Genomic DNA, 24,477 nt, shown 5'->3' on the forward strand with positions numbered 1-24,477 from the left:
TACTTTAGTCTCTGTGCATGAGTAGTGTAGTAGTATACTTCTATCTCAGTAATGTCCACAGTTATGTGGTATTGTAGCATTAACAGAAAGCCTGTAGGTCCCCTGGAGCAATCCAGTACTCAGTATAATAAAAACACCCACACAGGCAAGGGGGGTGTTTTATAGCTGGAAATCATGGTATACACAACACATAATCCTAGCTCAATTGAGGACTGGCTTTACTTACAGATCATTTTATTATTTTGGTATACTGTTTATCACATGCTGCCCATCTAGCTAATAAGTGAACAGCATCAACATCTGACTAATATAGTTTAGATTATTAAGCACCATCACCATCTATCTGTCTGTCTGTCTATATCTACTGTATCTACCTTCGTACTATGCAGTTGGATACAAGGAGGCTACAGTGAGTACTTAACACTGAAAGCACTTAACTTAGCATGAACCGTAGCAAAAAATGAAAATATTATGACAATGTAAGTAACTAAGTATTTTTTAACATGGTACTTAAGTATATTAAATATGCATACAGGAGAATATCATACGTGATGGATAGAGTTCAGTACTTGAAAAGTACCAAAGAGGATTTGTACATTGTACAGACAAAGGACCTATTCACACTTTAATACCATTACATTGTCAGCACTCAACACCACTAGTTCATTTCCATGTTTGCTGATACTCCTCACACAGAGACAATCCTTGTTTAATAATACAATTCTAGTTTTTCACTATGATATGACAGGTGGGATCTCTTTGCTCTTTGACTTTAATTAAGTTACAAATCTAGCTGGCATCTGCAGTTTTGAGTTTTAAGTTAGTGAAATGTGCAGTGCAGAAAGTCAAGTGGCTGTTCTGCCTGTCAGGCTGATTGAACTGCAGTGTGTAGGCAGGAGCTAACACTGGAGACATAGTCGGGTCTAGGTCCTGTCAGCAGCTGCTTGTCAAAAACAAAGTGTGTGCTTTCTTTCCCAACCCCCCTTATGCCAAAGTCAAATGTCTGTCTACACTGAGTCGTCCCCCCCCCGGATAAAAACTGTTCCACTAAACCGAAATCAAAGTATAAAGTCAAAGCATTCCCTAAAAAGTCACAAATATCATTGTGTTTGTTTGTTAACTTTTTGCTGCCTAAAACTTTTAAATAAAGGCTCGAGCTGCAGTGTTGATCCTGTGATTTTATATATTAATCTCACATATCACACAGAGCTCCTTTTCATTTGCCATTTTCTAAACTTCTGGCGAGGTGTTAAATAAGTGCAAGGTATTTTTGTAATTTCTAGCGAAGACGAATGTCTGCTTTTTGTATCCGAAATAGATGTCAAAAAATATTTGTTAGAATATTCAGATATTTGTTCCAGCACTAATATACATATAGACATTAACAGATACAGTTGTATTCAAAAGTTTTGGCACCCCTGGAAAAAATGTATGTTACAATGAATCTTTCAGTGAACAGAAGTTGACCTGACCTCTACATGGTACAAAGTTAAACATGACACCTTTCTGCAAATTTTAATACAGGATTACTGTTTATTTGCATTTCTTACAGATTCAAAATAATAAACAAGTGAACATGGCGCATGCAAAAGTTTGGGCACCTGTCACTTAGTACTTGTTAACACATCCTTTGGCAGATATAACTGCTTCCAAACGTTTCCTGTAGCCAGCTAAGAGTCTTTCTATTCTTGCCTTTGGAAATGTTTCTCACTCTTCCTTGCAGAACTCTTCCTGCTCATTCTTAGGTCTCCTTGTATGCACTGCATGTTTGAGATCTCCCCACAGATTTTCAGTAATATTCAAATCTGGGGACTGTGATGGCCATTCCAAAACCTTTCTCCTCCTTTCTTGTAAATATTTCATGGTTGATTTTGAGGTATGTTGTGGATCATTGTCTTGATGAAATATCCAACCTCTTTTCAGCTTCAGTGTCCTGACTGACTTTAGGACATTAGCTTCTAGGATTTGTTGATATTTAGTTGAATCCATTCTTCCTTCCACCCGCACAATATTTCCGGTTCCAGTGGCTGCCACACAACCCCAAAACATAAGAGACACCCCCATGCTTAACAGTTAGCAAGGTGTTCTTTTCTTGAAATGCTTCACCCTGTTTTCTCCAGATGTACCTTCTACGGTTGTGGCCCAACAGTTCAATTTTCGTTTCATCAGTCCAAAGCACATTGTTCCAAAAATAATCTGTTATAAATGCAAATAAATAGTAAAAGTGTATTAAAATTTGCAGAAAAGGTGTCATGTTTAACTTTGTACCATGTAGAGGTCAGGTCAACTTCTGTTCACTGAAAGATTCATTGTAACATACATTTTTTTCCAGGGGTGCCAAAACTTTTGTATACAACTGTATTTACATATGAAAAACAATACGTTACTTTAACTTAGTGGTGCTTTCCTTCACAATATCCATGGAGAAAAACAAGGTCTTGTTATATTATTTTACTATTCCATCATCAGCCACCTCACAACCAAAATATTTCTTTGAAAAAGGGCGGGACTGACAGTGATGTGAACCAATCACATGATAGACAGAGACTATTGTCCGGTGCCGTTAGGATGACAGGTCAATAGTTCACTCTATTTTGCTCCTATGATGAGGTTCTAACCAATCACAGGCCAGAATTTCCAACCACTGAATCTCATATTTTAATTTTATTTATTATATATATATATATATATATATATATATATATATATATATATATATATATATATATATATATATATATATATATATATATATATATATATATATATATATATACACACACACACACACACACACACACACACACACACACACACAGTGAGCTAGTTGTCAACTGTTAACAAAAAAGGGGCCCTTAACTAAGATGAAGCGTAACTGTGAACTGAAAGGTAAGAGTTAATTGCATAAACTAACACAGGTTCCTTCCTTACTCTTACCTGCGTGACAAGGAAATATAGGTAAATATAATTATTTTGAGAATTAGGGCCTTTAGCTTGGTTGCCAGAGTTACATTTATACTGGAAGAGAAACATTAAGGACCTTCTAATGATTGCCACTTCACCCAAGACTAGCTTTAATTAGGGATAAGATGGATGATGGCCACTATCCCAGAATAAGTGTTGCATATGGGGTGGTACTTATGTAAGGTTATAATTTTCTTCTGTTATCCATTTCAAGCGAGGATATGTTTTTGTTTGTTGCAGTTTCTACTGAAAACAACAAGTCAGAAATAACAAACTGCAAGAAGGAAGAGATAAAAGAGGAGAATAGACAGTTCCATTAAATCATGCAGCTTCAAACATCTGCAACAAATGGCTTTACCAATCAAACTGATGCTTATTGATGACACCCACAACCTGTGTTTTTCTCTGGACTCTGTCTGAAAGAATCAGGGAAGCCTGTGTGAAACATTGTATAATTGCAGACAAACTGAATCTGTTACACACCTACAGCTAAATTAGGGATTGTAAAGGTAAAATGTTCATAGACACTGACTAACTTTTACTAGAATAGTGCCGTATCATTCTGGGAATTAAGAAAGATGTAACTACTATTTAGTGATATTGATAATTAAAATGATCAAGCCCACTTCCACAGCTCTGTTCATCACAGTGACAGTAGTTGTTTTTGTTGCAGTATTTTTTTTTAACACTTCTCCATTACCTCCAAATGCAACAGAATCAACACATAATTACATGCTGTCAACACTGTTCCAGTTGTGCTGGTTTTATGAATGTTTCTCAACAACATAAATACTCAGCACACATCTGCCAGCATAAGCAACAGGCAAAACTTAAAAAAACTCAAGATATATATATATATATATATATATATATATATATATATATATATATATATATATATATATATATATATATATATACACACATATATACACACACACACACACGCAAGTCTATACAACCAATAACACCTGACATACATGCCAATTTAAATATATCCTGTTTTTCATTTGGTTTATTTGGAGGATTTGATGTTGTATGATGTTTTCTCCATGTTGTATGAGGTTTCCTTACCCACTAAGCTGTTCATGGGTGATTAGATAGAATTGACAGGAACATGTTTTGTTTTAGAGAACTGTATACAGAACGTGCTTAAAGACAAACCCAGCTGTCATTAGTAAAGTTTTTTCCCTCCCTCCCAAGGATTAAACCTTCTGAAAAAGACATCCCTTTAACAGAAATGTGGTGCAGGGAATTTTGTAAAACAGTTTATGATACAGCATTTATCTAGCTAGTTTGTTTAAAACACCTAAAGGTGTTTTTTTAAAAAAAAAAACGCCAAGAACATGCTTCTCCAGTCAATTGTTAAAACATATACAGAGATATAGAGGTCTATTCATAAAGGGTTAATGCCTGTCGAAATGAGAAAACAGGAGCACATGATCGGATTTCGTCCATAGCCGCCTATATAATGACTGTTGAATTCATAAGAGATCATTCAGATGCATCGTTAAGCCCCAACGATTTTTATTTATGAAGGCATGTTTTTAACTAATTGAGAAACAAGGTTAACGATTAACTCATTAGCATAAAGTTTTAATCGGTCTTGAGCGTCAACCTGCTATTCGTAAGAGTGAATGACAGAAAATGCTGTCGATAACTAGGAGTTATTGAACGCTTTCTACAGCCAAGTCTAAACTAATGACAGCATCGGCAGATTTTTTTTAAAAGACATTTTATTACTACACTTGCTCTGTTATACAGTTTGACATATCCGTGATTTAACACTCCCTATTTTGAAAATAGAAAGAAAAACAAATCTGTAGCTTTATATGAAGGAAAATGTTTAACAAATATACTCCCACAAAAACATATTCGCTGGCATAATCATTTTGAAACAGCGCTGTGAAGTGGAGAGTAAGGGAGAGATTCAGAATAGACAGTTATTTTATTTATTATTATTATTATTATTATTATTATTATTATTATTATTATTATTATTATTTATTTGCCGTGATCCGCGGCTGACAGCAGTCGTTTTCTTTTTATTTATTTTACCCGTGTTCACAATATACAGTCTGGACGAATATGACCCGTGTGAACCTGTTTATTTTCATGGAGCATTACAACATACAGTATACCAGTGCTGCTGATGCAGTCGGAGGTAAGTTTGGGCTTGCTTGGCAATGCAAAAAACACTGCGAGATCAGTGTTCGAAAGGGAGTCTTTTTTTTCATTTTCTATTTTTTCATTTTTCATTTTCATTTTTACAGGTAAGTTAAAATGTATTGAACCAGCTCCAGGCGTCTAGAGCTAGAAGATGAATCTTGGAATTTACTTTACACAAACAAGCTATTTTCTGTTTTGCACTAGGTTTTAAGAAGACATTATTTTTATGGCAAATATATGAGTTGTACGTGGGGTTTTTTTTTCGCACAAATTGTTTAAACTTTAAACTGGATAAAGGTATTTGTTTGACCATCTTTGAGGTTGCAAATTCAATAAGCAGACATAAGCCTAATGAAAATAAATTATTGTTAAATAAACATTAAAACACGGTATAGTCACTTTGTGTGAAAATCCGTGCCAGGAGTGCATTTATTTTTTTACTTCTGATTTAGCCCCACCCACTTCTGATGATGTCACATGAGTACAAATATCCGTACAAGTATTGATTTCCAAGTACGAGTAAAGGGTTCTCTGCACACCCCATAAAATATTTTTTGTCCCGTGCCCCAACTGCATATGCTTTACCATTCTTTTACTATCCTGACTATAAATATTGTTTCAAGTGTGAAATCCACTGAGATGTGTTGTTTTAAACAGGTGTGAAAAAATGTATCTACAGTTGTTGATGTTTTTAGGCTTAATCAGGGGACAGGGCTAGCTTCACACATTTTGCCCCCTTAGGCAAAATATAACCCTGCTTGGGGTCATTGATAGGCTTGTCTTCTGCCTCGTAGTGGAAGTGTCTCTTTTTCTGATGAGATTGAGTTTGTAGCTCAGGTAGAAAGCAGGCATCAATGTGAAGTTCCTCTGCCAACTCCCTCCAAAGCCCTTGTCTGTTCCATAATTCTAGAGAAATCTTTGTTGTTTTCATCTGCTAATTGCTTGAGAGAGATCCAAGTTAGCTGCCTGGAGGTTTTTGCTTATTATATTAATTAATTTGTTGTATTCATTTTGTACAGTATATCATACCAAACCACTAGGCTACACAAAAAAATTGAAGTTCAGCATTTTCCCTGCAACGCATGTTGCTTCTACCCAGGATTTCACACTGCTACTTCCAGTGAGAGTAAGAACATAAGAACACAAAAGCACAAGAAAGTTTATAAACTAGGATCGGCCATTTGGCTCGTCTTGCTTATTGTGTTATTAGTAGCTTATTGATCCCAAAATCTCATCAAGGAGCTTCTTGAAGGATCCCAGGGGGTCAGCTTCAACAACATTACTGGGGAGTTGGTTCCAGACCCTCACAATTCTCAGTGTAAAAAGTGCCTCTTATTTTTTGTTCCAAATGCCCCTTTATCTAATTTCAATTTGGGACCCCTCGTCCTTGTTTCTTTTTTACAAGTAGACATTGTCAATACCTTTTAGAATTTGGAATGCTTGAATCAGATCACAGTGCAGTCTTTTTTTGTTCAAGACTGAATAGATTCCATTTTTTGGTCGGTCTGTATATGACGTGTCTTTTAATCCAGAAATAATTCTGGTCTCTCTTTGCACTCTTTCTAGACCAGCAATATCCTTTTTGTAGCAAGGTGACCAGAACTGAACACTATTCTAGATGAGTTATTACTAATGCATTGTAAAGTTTTAGCATTACTTCCCTTGATTTAAATTCAGCACCTTTCACTATAAATCCAAGCATTTTGTTGAACTTTTTTTTATATCTTCTCCACATTGCCTAGATTAATACATTTCTGAGTCAACATAAACTCCTAGATCTTTTTCATAGATTCAATTTCAGTATCTCCCATATGGTATTTATAATGGACAATTTTATTGCCTGCATTCAGTACCTCACACTTTTCTTTAAATGAAGTGTAATTTGCTATGTGTCTGCCCAGTTCTGAACGCTGTCTAGATCAGCACTGTGTGATGGTGGTCCACTATGAAGGTTGCTATATAAAATAAAGATTGATTTTGAATGACCTTTGATGTTGCAATGGTGTTTGCCGCTCCTATTTTTGTGTCATCTGCAAGTTTAACAAGTTTGCTTACTATTCCAGAAGCTAAGTCATTAATGTAAGTTAACCTATTACATAAATAACCTATTACTGAGGACCTAATACTGATCCCTGTGGTACTCCACTGGTTACCTCACTTCATTTTGAAGTTTCTCCTCTAATCACTACTTTCTTTTTTCTACATGTTAACCACTCCCTAATCCATGTACATGCATTTCCTTGAATCCATACTGCATTCAGTTTGAGAATTAATCTTTTATGCGGGACATTTGTCAAAAGCTTTCTGGAAATCTAAATAAACCATGTCATGTACTTTGCAGCTATCCATTGTCAATGTTGCATCCTCAAAAAAAACAAGCAGGTTAGTTAGACACAATCTCCCTTTCCTAAAACCACGCAAGATACTGTTACCCTATATATACTTTTGCATTTTGGACCTTATTATAGTTTCCATAAGTTTACATATAATAGAAGCCAGACTTATTGGTCTATAGTTACCTGGTTCGGTTTTGTCTCCCTTTTGTCTCAAATTTATTTAAAACTGGATAGGAACAGGTTGACATGTTGGGCATGTTGTCCGTATCTTCCTTTGTAAAAACTTGTGAAAAGTACTGTGACAGGCTGGCAAGTGGAAAGAGGCCCAGAAACAGACTGTAGTTCAAAAAAATAATACTTTTGTTATAAATAAGCACAGAATAAAAGGGCACAAGGGCCAAAACAAAGGTATTTAAACACAGCTACCAAAACAGGCTGGGCGATGCCTTCACTGGATCAGAAAATTCAAAAACCACTAAACAGCAAACCAAAAACAACAAACACAACCATCTGCTTACTTTCTCAACTCCCTTCTCTCCTTAATGGGAAGCTGAGGCCTCCTTTTATATCAGGTGGCTGGGTGCTGATTGATCATTAATTACTCCAATCAACCCCAGCCACCTGAACACAATAAACCCAGGCAGGTAGGGGAATTTAACCCCATCCCTACCAATCTATAAAGGGCAGAGCTTCGTTCTGCCACAAGTACATTTAATATATTTGCTATTTTTTTCTCTTTCTCTTTGATGTTGCCATTTGTATCTTAGATATTTTATGTAATTCTTGAATGTTCTTTTGCTGTTATAATATTGGAAACACTTTGTGTAATTGGTTTTAACCCCCTTGGCAATGTTCATTTCTGTCTCTCTCTTGTCCTTTCTAACTTCCTTTTTGACTTGCTCTTACAGTTTCAAGAACTCTTTCTGTATACTTTGTTCTTGGTCCATTTTAAACGCTCTGTAAAGTGTCTTTTTTCTCTAGATATTTTTTTTTGACCAGGTAACATTTAAAAATATGTTCATAATTTATATTTAGCCTATTATCTTTTCATCTAACAGCCTAAAATGCACAGTAGTATTCCTGCTTTTAATTTACATGTTGAACACACAACGATATAACAATAATTAAGAAGCTGCTGCAATGTAAGCTTAAACCATTTATTTATAGTTATTAAAACAATCTTTACTGATTTTCTTAGTTTATCATTACTTACAACAGGTTTATGTTTCCTGTTTATATTTGTCATGTAGGAAATTTGATTATAAATATGCATCAGGTGCACACAGGTGCTTCATAGGTATTGAAACTCAACCCCTATTTCTGCATGTATTATACCCCTTCTAATGTAACTACAGTGCACACTCCATGTCATTGTACAGTGAAATCTATCTATAACTTGATCCTCTAGACTGGTGTCGAGAAGCTGTTAATGACAGGCCACCTCACAACGTTTTCATTGTACAACTTGGGTTTTGAATATATTAAATATCTGATCTGGTGGACAGCATTTAAGACAGTTTTAGTTGCTGGTTACATTTCCTTTTTGAGATCCTAATGGGTACAGACTGTAATTTAATTCCTACACTGCTACTAATTTGCTTTTCTATCAACTGATAAAGTTCGCTAGGATGGTAGAAAGTAAAGATAATCTTTATTTTTATATAGCGCCTTTCATAGTGGACCACCATCACAGAGCACTTTACAGAGGTAGGCTGTGAGCTGTGCATTATATGCAGAGTCACTTCCAATAGGACATTGATTTAACATCTCATCCACAGGATGGAGCACAAGGAGGTTAATTGACTTACTTAGGGTCACACAGTGAGTCAGTCAGTGGCAGAGGTTGCTTCCAACATATTCTGTATTAGCACTTCATGTGCTTTTTATGCATACTTTTGTAGCATTGAAGTTTAATCCCAATAGCAAAGTAGAGCTGAGCCACCAGTTTAATGGTACCTTCATTTAGCAGCAGTATAATTCAATAACGAAAGTCAGCAAAGAAAAAAAGCTTCCTCATCCAGACAACAAAATGAAAACATTTTCCTTTCAATAAACATTAACAAGTGCATGTGACAATAAGTAGCAGGAAGGTTTCCTTAGCTAAGCAGCTCCTGAGTGGAAAGCTTTGATAACATAAATAAAACATTACATTAATCTCTAATCGTGCTAAACCTCTCCACTCCATTTACTAATGAGAGTGGAGGGTTTCTTACAGAGACAAGATATATGTTGCAATCTCCACATTACACATATTAAATATTGAGTTGTAGTCCATTAAACGTATTGAATGTATTGAGTATTCCGAAGACAGATATAAAGTATTATTTTTCTCTAGGGTTGTTTAAAGTCTTTTAAACTTCAGCATGAGTTGTTTTGATGCTATATGTTGCAATACTTATTTCCAATCCGCTGCGTTTAAATAGACCTGTTTGAGCATTTGATATAATGTCAAGCTGCCATTTGGCGGATTTGTTTGGAAATTGTGATCTGTTTTCCCTTAATAATTATCCATGGAAATTATAGACTATATTTTTACACATCAGAGGCTTTTGTCACAGAGAGATTTACTGTACTGGTAGCTTTTGAAACACGACTCGTAAAAGTAAATGTTAAAAGGATATTTTTTTTTGCCTGTTTATACGTTAAGAGACTGGTAATAGGGAAATAGCCTGCTAACATGAATGAAACTCATTTAACAAAAACAGCTATGTCTATCTGTGCACTTGCTGAGGAATCCAGGCAGACACAGCCCATACACGCAGTGAGCTGTTCTTACCAGATGTTGCTTACACACATCAGAATGATCACTTTCTTCTTGGTGATAATGAGATCATTGCTTGCCACCAAACAGAAGGAAAAACCGTGGGAATAATATCTGTTCCCTGACTTCAGCTGTACAGTTGGCTGCTGGTCAGTAGCAAAGTAATGTTGCCAGGGATTAGTCACAGGAGAGCCTTGCTTCAGTCCAGCCCTTCCACTCCCATTATTTCCTCCAGTAGCATAAGTATGAAAGTTGCTAGAAGCATGAAATATTGACATGACAAAGAAAACACATTGTAGAAAAAAATGTACATGGATGTCTGATGGGCAGCAGTCAGGGGCAATAATCTAATTATATGTTAACAATTGAACCTTGGGTGTGAAGGATGTTTTTATTCATTATTGCATTTTTTTTTAAATAGGTTTTTACCAGGCATTAAACCTTATTTACAAGGGGTAAGATTGTTCAGAAAATAGCCATTAACTCAATACGAACACAATTTAACTTGCAATAATAATCTTAACAATGTTATAGAATAGGAACTCAAATACATAAAAAAAAAAAACTGTCCAAAAATTAATAAACAGGAGCATATCATTACATTAAGCTCAGACATAATCCACTCTTTGAAAAGAGCAACAGGTATATTTGCAATTAATTCTTAGAAAACACATTGGAAGACAAGCGTAACCTGACCAATAAGTTGCCACCAGTTCCATCAAAGCATTACACACAAAAGACAATATTCCTCCGTCCAGGAGAGCAACCACCAAGAAAAGGTATTAAAACCAAGCATCGTCCAGGACAACTGGAAGCTGCTAGAGACTGGAAAATGTTGGCAGATGTTAGTCAACGGCTTATTTTTCAATCTGAGATTGCCACCACTAACCTTTGACCAGACATTGTCTTGTGGTCTGGATCAGCATGCCTTGTTCATCTAGTAGAGTTAACAGTGCCATGGGAGGATGCTGTGGATGAGGCATATGACTGGAAGAAACTTCGGTATGCTCAACTAGCTGCTGAAGTAGTACAGCAAGGATGGAGAGTCTGGGTTCACCCAGTGGAGGTGAGTTGTCGAGGATTTATAGCACACTCTACAACCTGGTTTTTCAGAGATGTCGGGTTCAGTGGCCAAGAGTTGTGTCACATAGTGAAGAACTTACCTGAAGCAGCAGAAAGGAGCAGCATCTGGCTGTCATTGAGACGGAAAGATTCTGGCTGGGCATCTCAAGCACAATAGAAATAAAGCAATGCTGATGTACGGGTAAGTAAGCTGGGCTGAGTTGAATGGGGGACGGAAGGGGGTGATGCTGGGACGCCAGAATCACTGTTGAACCCTCTTGAGGTGTTGTGGGCTAGTCGACGAAACACTGAGGACAAAAGGTGCCCACTTGATGACCCCAGAGATGTACCCTACTTAGCTCAATCCAAACGGTTGTCATGCTGATGCGCTGGGGAGACCGTACTGTGGTTGATCCCCGGAGCCAGCATCGCAGCCGTTGTATGTGCTGATGCACTGGGGAGGCAAAATAAGCTGATCCCTGAAGCCATCATTACACTTCAGCCATCAACACCAGGCAGAAGGATAGCTACATCATCAGATGGAAAGAAATGCAAATGGATGGAGATGCAGATGGATCACATTAGTTTACTGTAAAGCTTCGTCTTAGTTGGTGCTTATCTTGGCAAGAGCCGAGTTCAAATCAGCATGAAGTGTTAGCATCTACTCTCATGTAATGGAAATCTTTTTTAATTACACTCAGCTAAATGAAGACAGCTTTTATGTACAGTTAAGGTGGCTAAATGAAAGGTTATAATGTTAAAATTTTAATTGTTACTTTTCAAATCAAATGTTCTCATTGTTTAAATGGATGCCCAGTTATGATATTGTATGATACTATACAAATTTGTCAAATACTGATTTCTTTTTTTAATATTATACAAGCTCTTGTAGTTGACATTTTAAAGATTTCTTTAGTTATTTAGTTTGAAAAGACAATTCTTGTATTGTATTTGGAAATTGACACTTATCTAAAAAGTTATTACATTTTATAAAATCATTAAGAAAAGGCCTTTCCAAACGTTTTTTACAGAAACTCATTTACAGGTTTCTATCTCATCTAAAATGCTGTATTGAGTTCAGATAAATACCCTCTTTAAAAATGTCTCATTCCATTCTATGTGGTGTACTGCCATACCATTTGAAATAAAATAAAAAAGTGCTTTAGGAATATTGTAGGCCAAAGCTCCTCAAGCTTAATTATACATTATGTTTTAATAAAGCAGAACGGTTGACACTGTGAAATAACCAATACTTTTATATATGTGGAATATATAGATATATATACAGTGCCGTGAAAAAGTATTTGCCCCCTGTCTGATCTGCATTTTTGCATATTTCTGACATTGAATGTTGTCAGATCTTCAACCAAAATCTAATATTAGATAAAAGGGACCCTGAGTGAACAAATAACACAAAATTTTGATAATTATTTAATTTATTTATTAAAGAAAGTTATGCAACATCCAGTGCCCCCGTGTGAAAAAGTAATCGCCCCCTTAGACTCAATAATTGGTTACTCCACCTTTAGCAGCAATAATTGCGACCAAACGCTTCCTCTAGTTATTGATCCGTCTTTCACAGCGCCATGTTGGAATTTTAGTCCACTCCTTCAACTCAGTGACAGTTGTTGGTTTTCGAGCATAAACTGCTCGTTTCAGGTCCTGCCACAACATCTCAATGGGGTTTAGGTCTGGACTTTGACTAGGCCATTCCAAAACTTTAAATTTCTTGTTCTTCAACCATTCTGATGTAGACTTGCACACACGAAGCCTAGTCCAGAACGACGCTACTAGACGCGAAGTCTTCAGCTTCATCTTCAGTGCCTACTTAACCGGGACTGTAACATTCGCCGACGTAGAATGGGCTCTGATTTCACCTCACTGTATGTGTGGAGTATTATATATATAGATATATATATTATATATATAATATATATATATATATATATGGGTGTACAGGCACCTTTTTGATCACTAAAATAGTGCCCTGTGTGTGGTAGACCGTGGTAAAAGCAGAGTAAGATAAAATCGTCATGAAACATTGGCAAGCAAGGTAAATTACCACAGGCTAGCATGATAAAGGAAAGCATGTAACAGTTTCCAGGAAAATGTAGATTTCCAGGAAAATGTAGATTTCTTAAATAACGTTAAGTGTAATAAGTGTTACTGAATAGACTGTAGGGTTTAAAACCCAACACATTACTTTCCCTACATTCCTGCTTGCTGTATGTATTCCTGCCATATCATTTTCAAAATAATTGCAATTAATATTACAATTAAAATTTTAAGTAGTTATTTTCGTTTGATACCGGTTAGGCATTAGGTCTTCCCTTCAAAATGTCTTCGAATTCACAACATAGGTAGCTGAATCTAACCTGTTCAATCTAAATCTGTTCCGGAGCAAGTAGGCAGGATCCTAATAAGGATCAACCAATCAAAACGCTGAACTTTGCAAGAGGAGACAAGAACCAATTAAATGTTAGTGACTGAACAGCTGAACAGCCGATATTGTGAATTCAGAAGACATTTTTATGGGAAGAACAGATGCAGAACCAACTTAAAAGAAAAATAACTGCTGAAAACAGATTTATGACCAGGGATATGTTAATAGAAATATCCAAACAATTGCAATTGTGTTGAAATAGATATTGCAGGAATATGTACAACAAAGCAGAAGTTGGGGAAAAGTAATGCATTGTGTTGTGATGTACTTTTGAAGGGATAGTGCTGATTTATGACAACACAAAAAAATAGACAAACACTTTGATGAGAGGTGTTCTTCCATGTTAGAAACCAGCACTGGCATCAGAGCTGATAGTGCTGATTTTTATAATTGGTCTTGCTAGTTCAAGAGCATGTCTCCTTACTGTAGCATTTTAAAGTGAACTGCTTGTGATCTACACTCTTAAATTAGATATTATATACCAGCTGGGAATCCAGCATGAAACCAGTGAAAAAGTGTTATGATTCACAGTCCTGTTGATTATCAGCTCACCTGGAATTTTCAGCAAGGTTAAAAAAAACATGCTGTTGAGTCACATGTCAAAATTTCTTTATATAATTAATGTACAGTATATAGTTTTATAGATCAAGTGTTATAGAAGACCTATAAATAAGAATGTTTTGGCAACATGTAATGCATGATTTATGTAAAAAGAATATTAACAGTTGCAGTCATATTATGATTGAATGCTTAAAGTACTGTAGTGTATATATATAAAAATGAACCACAGCAGAGTAGCATAACAGAGCTTGAAGGGTAAGTTTTAGCTTTTTTAAATTGTAAATTAAGTAACAGACACCACTACCTGTGGGGTGTCATTAACTGTGCTTCTGCCGACCCTTTCAATTGTGTATTTTTTTTCTATATTTTCAGTTGTTTATGGTGGACAATGGTGCGGACGACTGGAGAATAGCCATGACATACAAGCGGATTTTTTTTCTCTGTTTGGAGATATTAGTATGTGCTATTCATCCGATTCCTGGGAACTATAAATTCACATGGACAGCTCGCCTTGCCTTTTCCTACACGCTGTCCACAGCAATAGCGGATGTGGATATTATATTATCAATACCAATGTTCCTAAGACTGTATCTTATTGCCAGAGTCATGCTGTTGCACAGCAAACTTTTTACTGATGCCTCATCACGAAGCATTGGAGCACTGAACAAAATAAACTTCAATACCCGTTTTGTAATGAAGACATTAATGACAATATGCCCAGGAACAGTGTTGTTGGTTTTCAGCATCTCATTATGGATAATAGCTGCATGGACCGTCCGAGCTTGTGAAAGGTATGTTGACTTGCTCTTCACTGTGCAGTGCATCAGAGTGTTTGACACAGAGTACAAATGCATGAGAAAATTTATGTGCTGTTCAAAACATAAGTTCAGGAAACTCAAAGATATTTGTTAACAGGTGTGAAAAAATGAATCCCCGTGTTTTGGTGTTTTATAAAAAGGAAAACAATTAATAAATAATGGAGAGGTGTGATCAGTTTAAAATAATCAGAATCCAACGGTTTAGAAAAAGCTCTGTTTTAAGTTCAGAAGCTTTTTCACAATGTGCCTTTGTCGAACCTTTGTCTCCTTATTTTTTTCTCTTTCCTGCACCATAAAGGAATGTTTAGGATATGTTGTAGTACTGGATACCTGAGGGGGACCTTAAAATATGATTGATCACGGCTAGTTTGCATGGTTTGTAAATATCCGCACAGTACATATCTTGCATATCTTAAATTTTGCAGTAGGCCACTGTAATTTCAAATGATACCCTCTCCAATTCAGTCCTATCTATAATGGACTTTGGACAGTGCATAGTTAGTTGAAACCCAATTTGAACCTCTCGCCTCTGAGCTCTTTAGGGATAACAGCATTACTAAGTTATGTGGAAGTTCAAAAGCAGCATAGAAAATAAAGGCATCAGAACTTGCATCAACCAATCAGGAAGCTCCATTGCAGGGCACTTTCACATGTTAGATGTCTAACCATTCAGATTTTTTTTTTTTTTTTTTTTTTTTTTTTTTTTTTTTTTTTTTTTTTTTTTTAATGGAAGGAAAGGAAAGGAAAAACATTGAAAGGGTAAATAAATCTCTATCTTGATGGGGTATATTGCTTAAATAAAACTGTGTAGAGCTTTTATTTAAACACTATTACACTTATATTTCAATATTTTCTATTAAGGATACATGCTTATTTTGTTAAGTGCCATGTAAATATACAGCTTCAAGTATCATTTGAATTCTAAAGGCTAAAAGCTATGTGTTTTACAGTTACTAGGTGTAAGTTGTGTTTTTTTTTTTTATTTCTAATACTAAATGAACTGCATATGTATGTTAATCCAACAATGGACCATCTATTCTTCAGTGTCTGGGATAAATTGGCATACAACATATTGCATTGTTAGACACAAATATATAGAGCTTGGATATAGGTCTTGCTCTGACAGAGCTCCTATTCCCCCCGAGGGACTTTTTTGTTGATGGCCTTGACTTGTTTCACTGGTTTTGTGGTCTGTATTCAGCAAATTAGCTTGCTGTACCTAGGCTCTTATTTGATAGCATCTTTTCCATTGAAAATGCAGAAAAAAATGTGCCTTTTGTCTATAACGGATATAAGATTTATATTATGTGGTTAATAATCAGAATATTACAGGAACTAATATTTTAAACTGAGTTTTCTTTTCTTTTATCACTTGACATGTTATTTATCTTTGAGTTTTACATACAGGTTCTTTGGAATGTATACAGTAATGGGCTTGACTCATTACAGTACAATGCCTTTTTAGGTCAGATATCCACCTATATACATACTTGCAGCTCATAACTATGTTGGAAGCTTTTGAAAGAAATAATTTCTAGCCCATAATATGCATTGAAAACCTCAGAACAGTCATCCACCAATCAGAAAGCTCCATTAAAGGCACACACTATTGTATTGTAGGATTGGGCAGTAAAGTGTAGACAGGATTTCTTAGTTTAGATAAATGTAATGGAAAAAAAAAAAACATTGCTGAAAAGGTCAGTAATGTATAATTAAAATGTGCAAATGTTTAAAATAGTAGTAAAGGCACTGTTTACCGTTCTTTAATTGCAATAAAGCCACGGTTATTGGGCATTACCTTGGAAGTGTGTATGGTAAACTCATCCGGACGCTCTCCATGCATTTTTGCATATTTTCGGCACTGAATGTTATCAGGTCTTCAATAAAAATCTAATATTAGATAAAAGGGACCCTGAGTGAACAAATAACACAAAATGTTCATACATATTTCATTTATTTATAAAAGAAAGTTATTTAACACCCAATGCCCCTGTGTGAAAAATTAATCACCCCCTTAGACTCAATAACTCGTTATGCCAACTTTAGTAGCAATAACTGCAAACAAACGCTTCCTGTAATTATTGATCAGTCTCTCACAGCACCATGTAGGAATTTTGGCCCACTCCTTCATGTAGAACTGCTTCAACTCAGTGACATTTGTGGGTTTTTGAGCATAAACTGCTCGTTTCAGGTCCTGCCACAACATCTCAATGGGGTTTAGGTCTGGACTTTGACTAGGCCATTCCAAAACTTTAAATTTCTTGTTCTTCAACCATTCTGATGTAGTCTTGCTTGTTTGTTTTGGATCAATGTCATGCTGCATGACCCAGCTGCGCTTCAGCTTCAGCTCATGGACGGATGGCCTGACAATCTCTTGTAGAATTCTCTGATACAGAGCAGAATTCATGGTTCCTTCAATGACGGCAAGTCATCCAGGTCCTCATGCAGCAAAGCATCCCCAAATCATGACACTACCACCACCATGCTTGACCGTTGGTATGAGGTGCTTACTGTGGAATGCAGTGTTTGGTTTTCTCCAGATATAACAGGACCCATGCTAGCCAAAAAGTTCCACTTTTGACTCATGTGTCCATAGAACATTGTTCCATAACTCCTGAGGATCATCCAGGTGCTTTTTGGCAAATTTGAGATGAGCATTCATGTTCTTCTTAGTGAGCAGTAGTTTTCGCCTTGCTACTCTGCCACGAGTCCCATTTTTGCCCAGTGTCTTTCTGATGATGGAGTCATGAACACTGACCTTAGCCGAGGTGAGAGAGGCCTGCAGATCTCTGGAAGTTCTAGGGTTCTTTGTGACTTCCTGAATGATTTTACGCCTTGTTCTTGAAGAGATTTTGGCAGGACTGCCACTCCTGGGAAGATTCACTACCGTCCCAAACTTTCTCCATTTGGACAGTATGACTCTGATTGTGGTTTGGTGGAGCCCCAGAGGCTTAGAAATGGCTTTGTGACCCTTTCCGACTGATAAGCATCAACAACTTTTTTTCTGGAGGTCTTCAGGAATTTCTTTTGATCGTGGCGTGATTGGCTTCTAGAACCTGTGTGCTGACAACTTCACTCTGATGGTAAGGGCCAAAGTTAGTCAGATTTATATTGGGCAGGGCTGGCCCAAATCAGGCCTGATTGTTAACCAAAGTGTTCAAACAGCTGACCCTAACTAACCCTTTAATTGGGTTGGGTTAACTAGGGGAGCAATGACATTTTCACACCTGAAGATTGCATGTTTGATTACTTTGCACACCAAACAAATGAAAGAAGAACCAAACTTTGGTGTCATTTTCTCTCTCAGACTCCCTGTATATACTACTACAACCCACAAAAAGATCTGACCAAATTCAATGTGACAAATGTGCAAAATGCAGAAAATCAGACAGGGTGCTGTGGCAAAGTGGCTAGTGGAGGGGAACAGGTATAGCGGTGATGCGATGCAGGAGTGACAGGCAGACAACAGTTTCCAGTGGAAAGGTGCTTTTATTTATAATCCAGGTCTGGTGACCGTTAAATAATAAATCCCCGGCTATACACAACAATGTGTAAAGCACGGGGATAGCAATAATAGGGCACAGTCCCAAACAAAACGAACACACGGTCACCAGTCCTGGGTGAGTGCAGACGTGCTTGTGGTGGGTGAAGACACTGTATTTTGTGACGGTTCCGTGCAGTGGTGATCCGGATTGTGCTGACCCTGGTCGACAGCTCCGGATAGGTGAGTTAACTGTCTGGTGGTGCAAAACGCAGACAATTACAAACAAACACAACACGTAATTCCTCTTTACAACGAGAGCTCCTCTCTCGATCCTTCTCTCTCCAAGCGTTAACCCAAACGAAGGAGAAGATCAGCGTTACCCTGGCCCCTATATGTAATCCCGCATGATATCGAGATAAACGGTTGCAGCTGCCTTATTACTTGCAGCTGCCTCTCGTTTATCTCTCAAATCAATACGGTCCTACAACAGAGTCGCGCTTCCCTCCAGGCTGACCCACTTCCCTGACCCGGAAACGAACTGTCAGGCCAGCCCTTCCAGATACTTCTCCTCCCGTTCTTTAGCGCCCTCACAGGTTGGGAGGAAGATTCATCACCAGAACTCATCTTTCCGTCACAGGTGCAAATACTTTTTCATGGCACTGTATATATATATATATATATATATATATATATATATATATATATATATATATATATATATATATATATATATATATATATATATATATATATATATTCCACATATATAAAAGTATGGGTTATTTCACAGTGTCAACCATTCTGCTTTATAAAACATAATGTATAATAAAGCTTGAGGAGCTTTGGGCTACAATATTCCTAAAGTACTTTTTTATTTTATTTAAAATGGTATGGCAGTACACCACATAGAATGGAATGAGACATTTTTAAAGAGGGTATTTATCTTAACTCAATACAGCATTTTAGATGAGATAGAAACCTGTAAATGAGTTTCTGTAAAAAACGTTTCGAAAGGCCTTTCCTTAATGGTTTTATAAAATGTAATAACTTTTTAGATAAGTGTCAATTTCCAAATACAATACAAGAATTGTCTTTTCAAACTAAATAACTAAAGAAATCTTTAAAATGTCAACTACAAGATCTTGTATAATATTAAGAAAATAAATCAGTATTTGATCATAATATATATATATATATATATATATATATATATATATATATATATATATATATATATATATTAGCTCAAAGAGCCAGCTGCCCAACGTTTCATACATTTTGTACATATCTTTCTCAAGGGAGCCTGTGTTTGAATCAAAACATTGGAGGTATTTATAGATGTTTGACGGCATGATAACTACTTGTTATTGTTTATATTCAAATCCATGATTTATTCTTACATGATGTAATGGTGTTCTATATGTGACATCACTTTTTCTTATATCTTTAAATCTATATTAATTCTAATTAACATTATTTTACATAAATTTATATTTATATTATCATGCAATGCTGACTCTGAGGATCAGCCTTGATGTGGTCTCCCCAGCGCATCAGCATGCACAACTTTTGAATTAATTTTGTTTATTTAATTATTTTTAACTTTTATATATTTATTGGAATTAATTAGTTCATTCTTTTCTGTTGAGTCCCTCTGGCATAATTGTGTTCAGTCTATTTATCCATTTACTTTCTTTTATTCTTCTATATGTCACTGTGGAAGGGGTGTGGGTAATTCACTGATTAGGAGACAGACAGGTGTACTTGAAAACACCACACAGGTGCCCAGTTTTATTTTTAGACAGTTCTTACTTTTTCCGGCAGAGGGCACTGTTGACCGTGGGCTGCCTATCAACGATGATAGACAGCACCACGGAAATACCACAGCCGGTACGTGAACAGGAAGGGCACTCGCTGGTCCTCAAAGAAATAATAATGAAAATAGAAGGCGAAAAGAACAAGGGAAAATAAAACAGTAATAAAACTACAAATAAAAGGTGCTGCACTCGGCAGCGTTATCCCGGTCGCCGCTACCCGCACGACCCGGATCACCGTCCTACTCTATCGGCTATCTAGCCTGCTCTTTCACAATACGCCGGGGTCTGCCCAAGGGTTCCCCGCTCTCTCTCTCTCTGTCTCGCTGTGGTTCTTTATTTTTCTTCCCGCTGATTCCCGGTCCCGAATCAAAGCGTCCGCACCCTTAGCGCGTCTAAGTGGGCAGACCTGAGGAAACAACAGAGCGTTATTTTATAGGACCGACAATCACCCAAGACCCGCCTCTCGGCCATTCAGAGAGGGGGAAAGTCCACACACACACTTTCCCACCTCCCCGTGTCACTGCCATGACTCACAGGCGGTTGTTGGGCGACTGCCGCCCTCTTCCTGCAGCCCGTGAACACGCCAGCAGAGTCAGCACAGATCTCTCCCTGTTACAGTCACATTGTCTAATTTTAGCTGTTCTAATACTACAAACTTTACATCATTTATGTCATGTCCTTGACTGCTGAAGTGTTGTACTATTGGTTCATTCATTTTTTTTATTTCTAATTAATGAAAGGTGGTTCTGAATTCTTTTATATAAAGTTGTTCCAGTCTCTCCAACATATTTTATTTAATCACATTTTTCACAGGCTATTCCATAAACAACATTGTTATTTTTACAGTAGATATTCGTTTTTAGTGGATATGTGGTGTTCTTATGTTTAATTATATTTTTGTCCATGTATTTACAAACTTTACATGTACTAGTACAAGTATTTGTAGAACTTATTCTGTCAATTATTCTTTTCTGTTTACTGTGAACTAGAATATCACCTAAATTAGCTTCTCTTTTGAATGCTACAACTGGGGCCTTAAGAAATACTTTTTTCAATTTTTCTGAATTATGTAGAATTCGTAAGTATTTCCAAAGTATCTTAGAAATATTGGGCAAAAATTTAGAGTAAGCCATTACTAATGGGACTCACTTGACCTTTTTACCTCTATTTTTATAATCTAGTAGATCATCTCTTTTTAGTTTATCCACTTTTCTTAACTCTGTCTCTATAATTCTTTCTTTGTATCTTTTTTAAGATTTGTTTTTAATACATGTCTTTGTTTTACATAGTCACTTTCTTTAGAGCATATTCTTCGTATTCTTATTCCTAGCCCCTTTTTTGATTGCCCTTTTAGTGTGTATTGGATGTGCAGAGGACATGTGTAAGTACGGGTGCATGTCAATAGGTTTATAGAAGAGGTCAGTCTCAATTGAATCACCTTCAAGTTTTACTATGGTATCTAAAAATTCTATTTCTTGTCCATCGAAGGTCCACCTTAATATTACTGTGTATTTCATTTGCCATTTTATGAAACTGGAAAAGAGATTCTTCTCCATGTGTCCAAACCCCAAAAATGTCATCCACAAACCGAATGTATTCTAATGGTTCTCTTTCTGATTTTCTAAGTAATTCTTCTTCCCATTTCCCCATTTATGTACTGGCAAAATGCATTCCTAATTTAGATCCTATTGCTGTACCATCGTTTTGTTTGTAATTTTTAATCAACAAAAGTAAAATAAGTTTTTTAAAATTACGTTGATCATGTTCAGCACCTCTGCTGTGGGTATTGATTTATCTAGTCTATTATCTAGTGCTTTTTGACAAGCTTCTAAAGTTTCTTTATGAGGGACACTTGGATACAAGGATTTTACATCCATGCAAAATAAAATTGTATTCTCTGGAAGGTTGTGCTTTAGTGATTCAAGACTTTTTAAAAATTTTATTGTATCCTTAACATAGCTTGGTAATTTCTCAACGTGTGACCTAAGTTGTTTTTCTACTATTTCAGCTATTATGTGTGTTGGATTACGAATCGTGCTGACTATCATTCGCATAGGGTGATTTTCTTTGTGCATTTTAGGATTTCCTCTTGCTAGGCCTGTTCTTGCATTTTGTGGCTGCATGTATTTTTCAATTCTTTTGATATAATGCCTATATTGTTTAGTCTCTCTGCAATTTCCTTAACCTCTTTTACCAATGTATTGATCCTATTGCTTTTAACCGCTTCATATGTATCCGTATTCTTTAATTCACATTCTACAGATTTCATATAGTCACCTGTGTTCATTATCACTAGTCCCGATCCTTTATCTGCGGGTCTTATACTTATATCATCATCATTTAACAACTCACTCATAGCTTGTTCTTCAAGATTGGTTAAATTAAGTTTACATTTTTTCTTTAGTAGTCAAAAGTTTTTCTAGAAATTTCTTAAACAAAGAATTTAAGGAAAAATCTTTTATAGTAAAAGTTTTGCTTTTGTGGACTAAGGAAAAAATTTAAAAGAAATAGATGTCTACAATTATTTATTTCAGCAATAATTTTGGCAAAACTCCACAAATGTTATTCAAAAGTATTAATACCCTGACAAGGAAAATGAAGCACCTTTAGCAATAATAACCTCTTTTATATGATTAGGATATTTGTGACTGAGCTTTTGGCATGATTCTTTAATAATTTTTAACCATTCTTCAATGCAAAATTGTTCCAGTTCATTCAAATTCCGAGGACTTCTCTTGTGCACAGTCTTCAACTCATACCAAAGATTCTCAATCGGATTTAGATCGGGACTTTGATTAGGCCATGCAGTGATATATATATATATATATATATATATATATATATATATATATATATAATATATATATATATATATATATATATATATATATATATATATATAGTCACGCTTTTTGCTCGCCACACAGGCTCTCACGGGTTCTTCTCCCTTCTGAATCACAACCCAACACATAGGATTGTACTGAAACAGCACTCACGCGCACTTTTAATAAACACAAAAACAAAACAAACACAAAACAAACACCTAGCTCCTATTTGGAGCACTCACTAAACATAAACAGGAACCTAACTATCACGCAGGACGGCTAAACCGTTTACCTGCCACAAACATTCAAAAACACACCCTCACACAATACCTCAATACGACTGCTCACTCACACAGTCGGGCTCTTCTCTCAGCAGCAGCCTGGTACAGACTGGCTGCCTCTCTTAAATACCCTGCACCTGGCTCTAATTTACAATTACCACCAGGTGCAAGGGATTACTAAACAATAAAACAATTACACAATTAAACCCCATAACACCCAAATGTGCATTCTCACAAGGTTTTTAGCAGGGAAGGATTTTATTGGGGGAGGTTTATATACCGACCATGTTGGAGTATTATATATTATATAGTATATATATATATATATATATATATATATATATATTATATATATATATATATATATATGGAAACAGATATAAACCAAAACTAAAGGAAAGTTGTTAACGAAAACTTTGTATATCCGGTCTCATTAGCCTCCCAAAGTAGTAGCATGGCTTTTATCATCAAACACAATTTTTTAGATGGAAAGGCTTTTAAACCTAAGAGACAGGAAATGCACTACATAAGCTGACAAAACAATGGCTAAAATCTGTAACAAGAGACTCACAAGTTTGCCCTCATGTAAGGTACCTACTTAATAGGAAAATTGGAAGGGACTCAATTATTATAGTTAATACATTTATAAAATGGGTGGCCCTAAATATGTTACCATGCATACATCTGCCTCCCTATTGTGGAACCCATGCATGTTGCATTTTGTATATAGAAAAGTCTTGAACTGTCGTTCATTAGAGTAAGCATTCTATTCTATGACAGAAGTGCTCACACCTGACCCAACACAAGCACAAAAGCCCTCAAACTGAGTTCCCATGGCAACAAGTTTCCTTGTTGCCCTGCAATTCACTTCTTAACAGTCTATTAAATTATTACATAACTGGTCTTTGTGCATTGTGGGAGGTCAAGCTAAATGGTTGATTGTGGTTTTATTATTT

At 36.1% G+C, this 24,477-nt stretch overlaps 1 protein-coding gene across 2 annotated transcripts in view; it reads left to right on the plus strand.

The window, feature by feature from the left end:
• LOC121315157 (small conductance calcium-activated potassium channel protein 2-like) overlaps positions 1-24,477 on the plus strand; it is a 65,355-nt gene that overhangs the window by 5,365 nt on the left and 35,513 nt on the right. For both annotated transcript variants that reach the window (XM_041249156.1, XM_041249163.1), the window contains exon 3: positions 14,669-15,087. In XM_041249156.1, coding sequence (XP_041105090.1) covers positions 14,669-15,087 — 419 coding nt within the window. The remainder of the gene's footprint in view (positions 1-14,668; positions 15,088-24,477) is intronic.

The sequence above is a fragment of the Polyodon spathula genome, chromosome 1 (assembly GCF_017654505.1).
Source record: "Polyodon spathula isolate WHYD16114869_AA chromosome 1, ASM1765450v1, whole genome shotgun sequence".
Lineage (NCBI taxonomy): Eukaryota > Metazoa > Chordata > Actinopteri > Acipenseriformes > Polyodontidae > Polyodon > Polyodon spathula.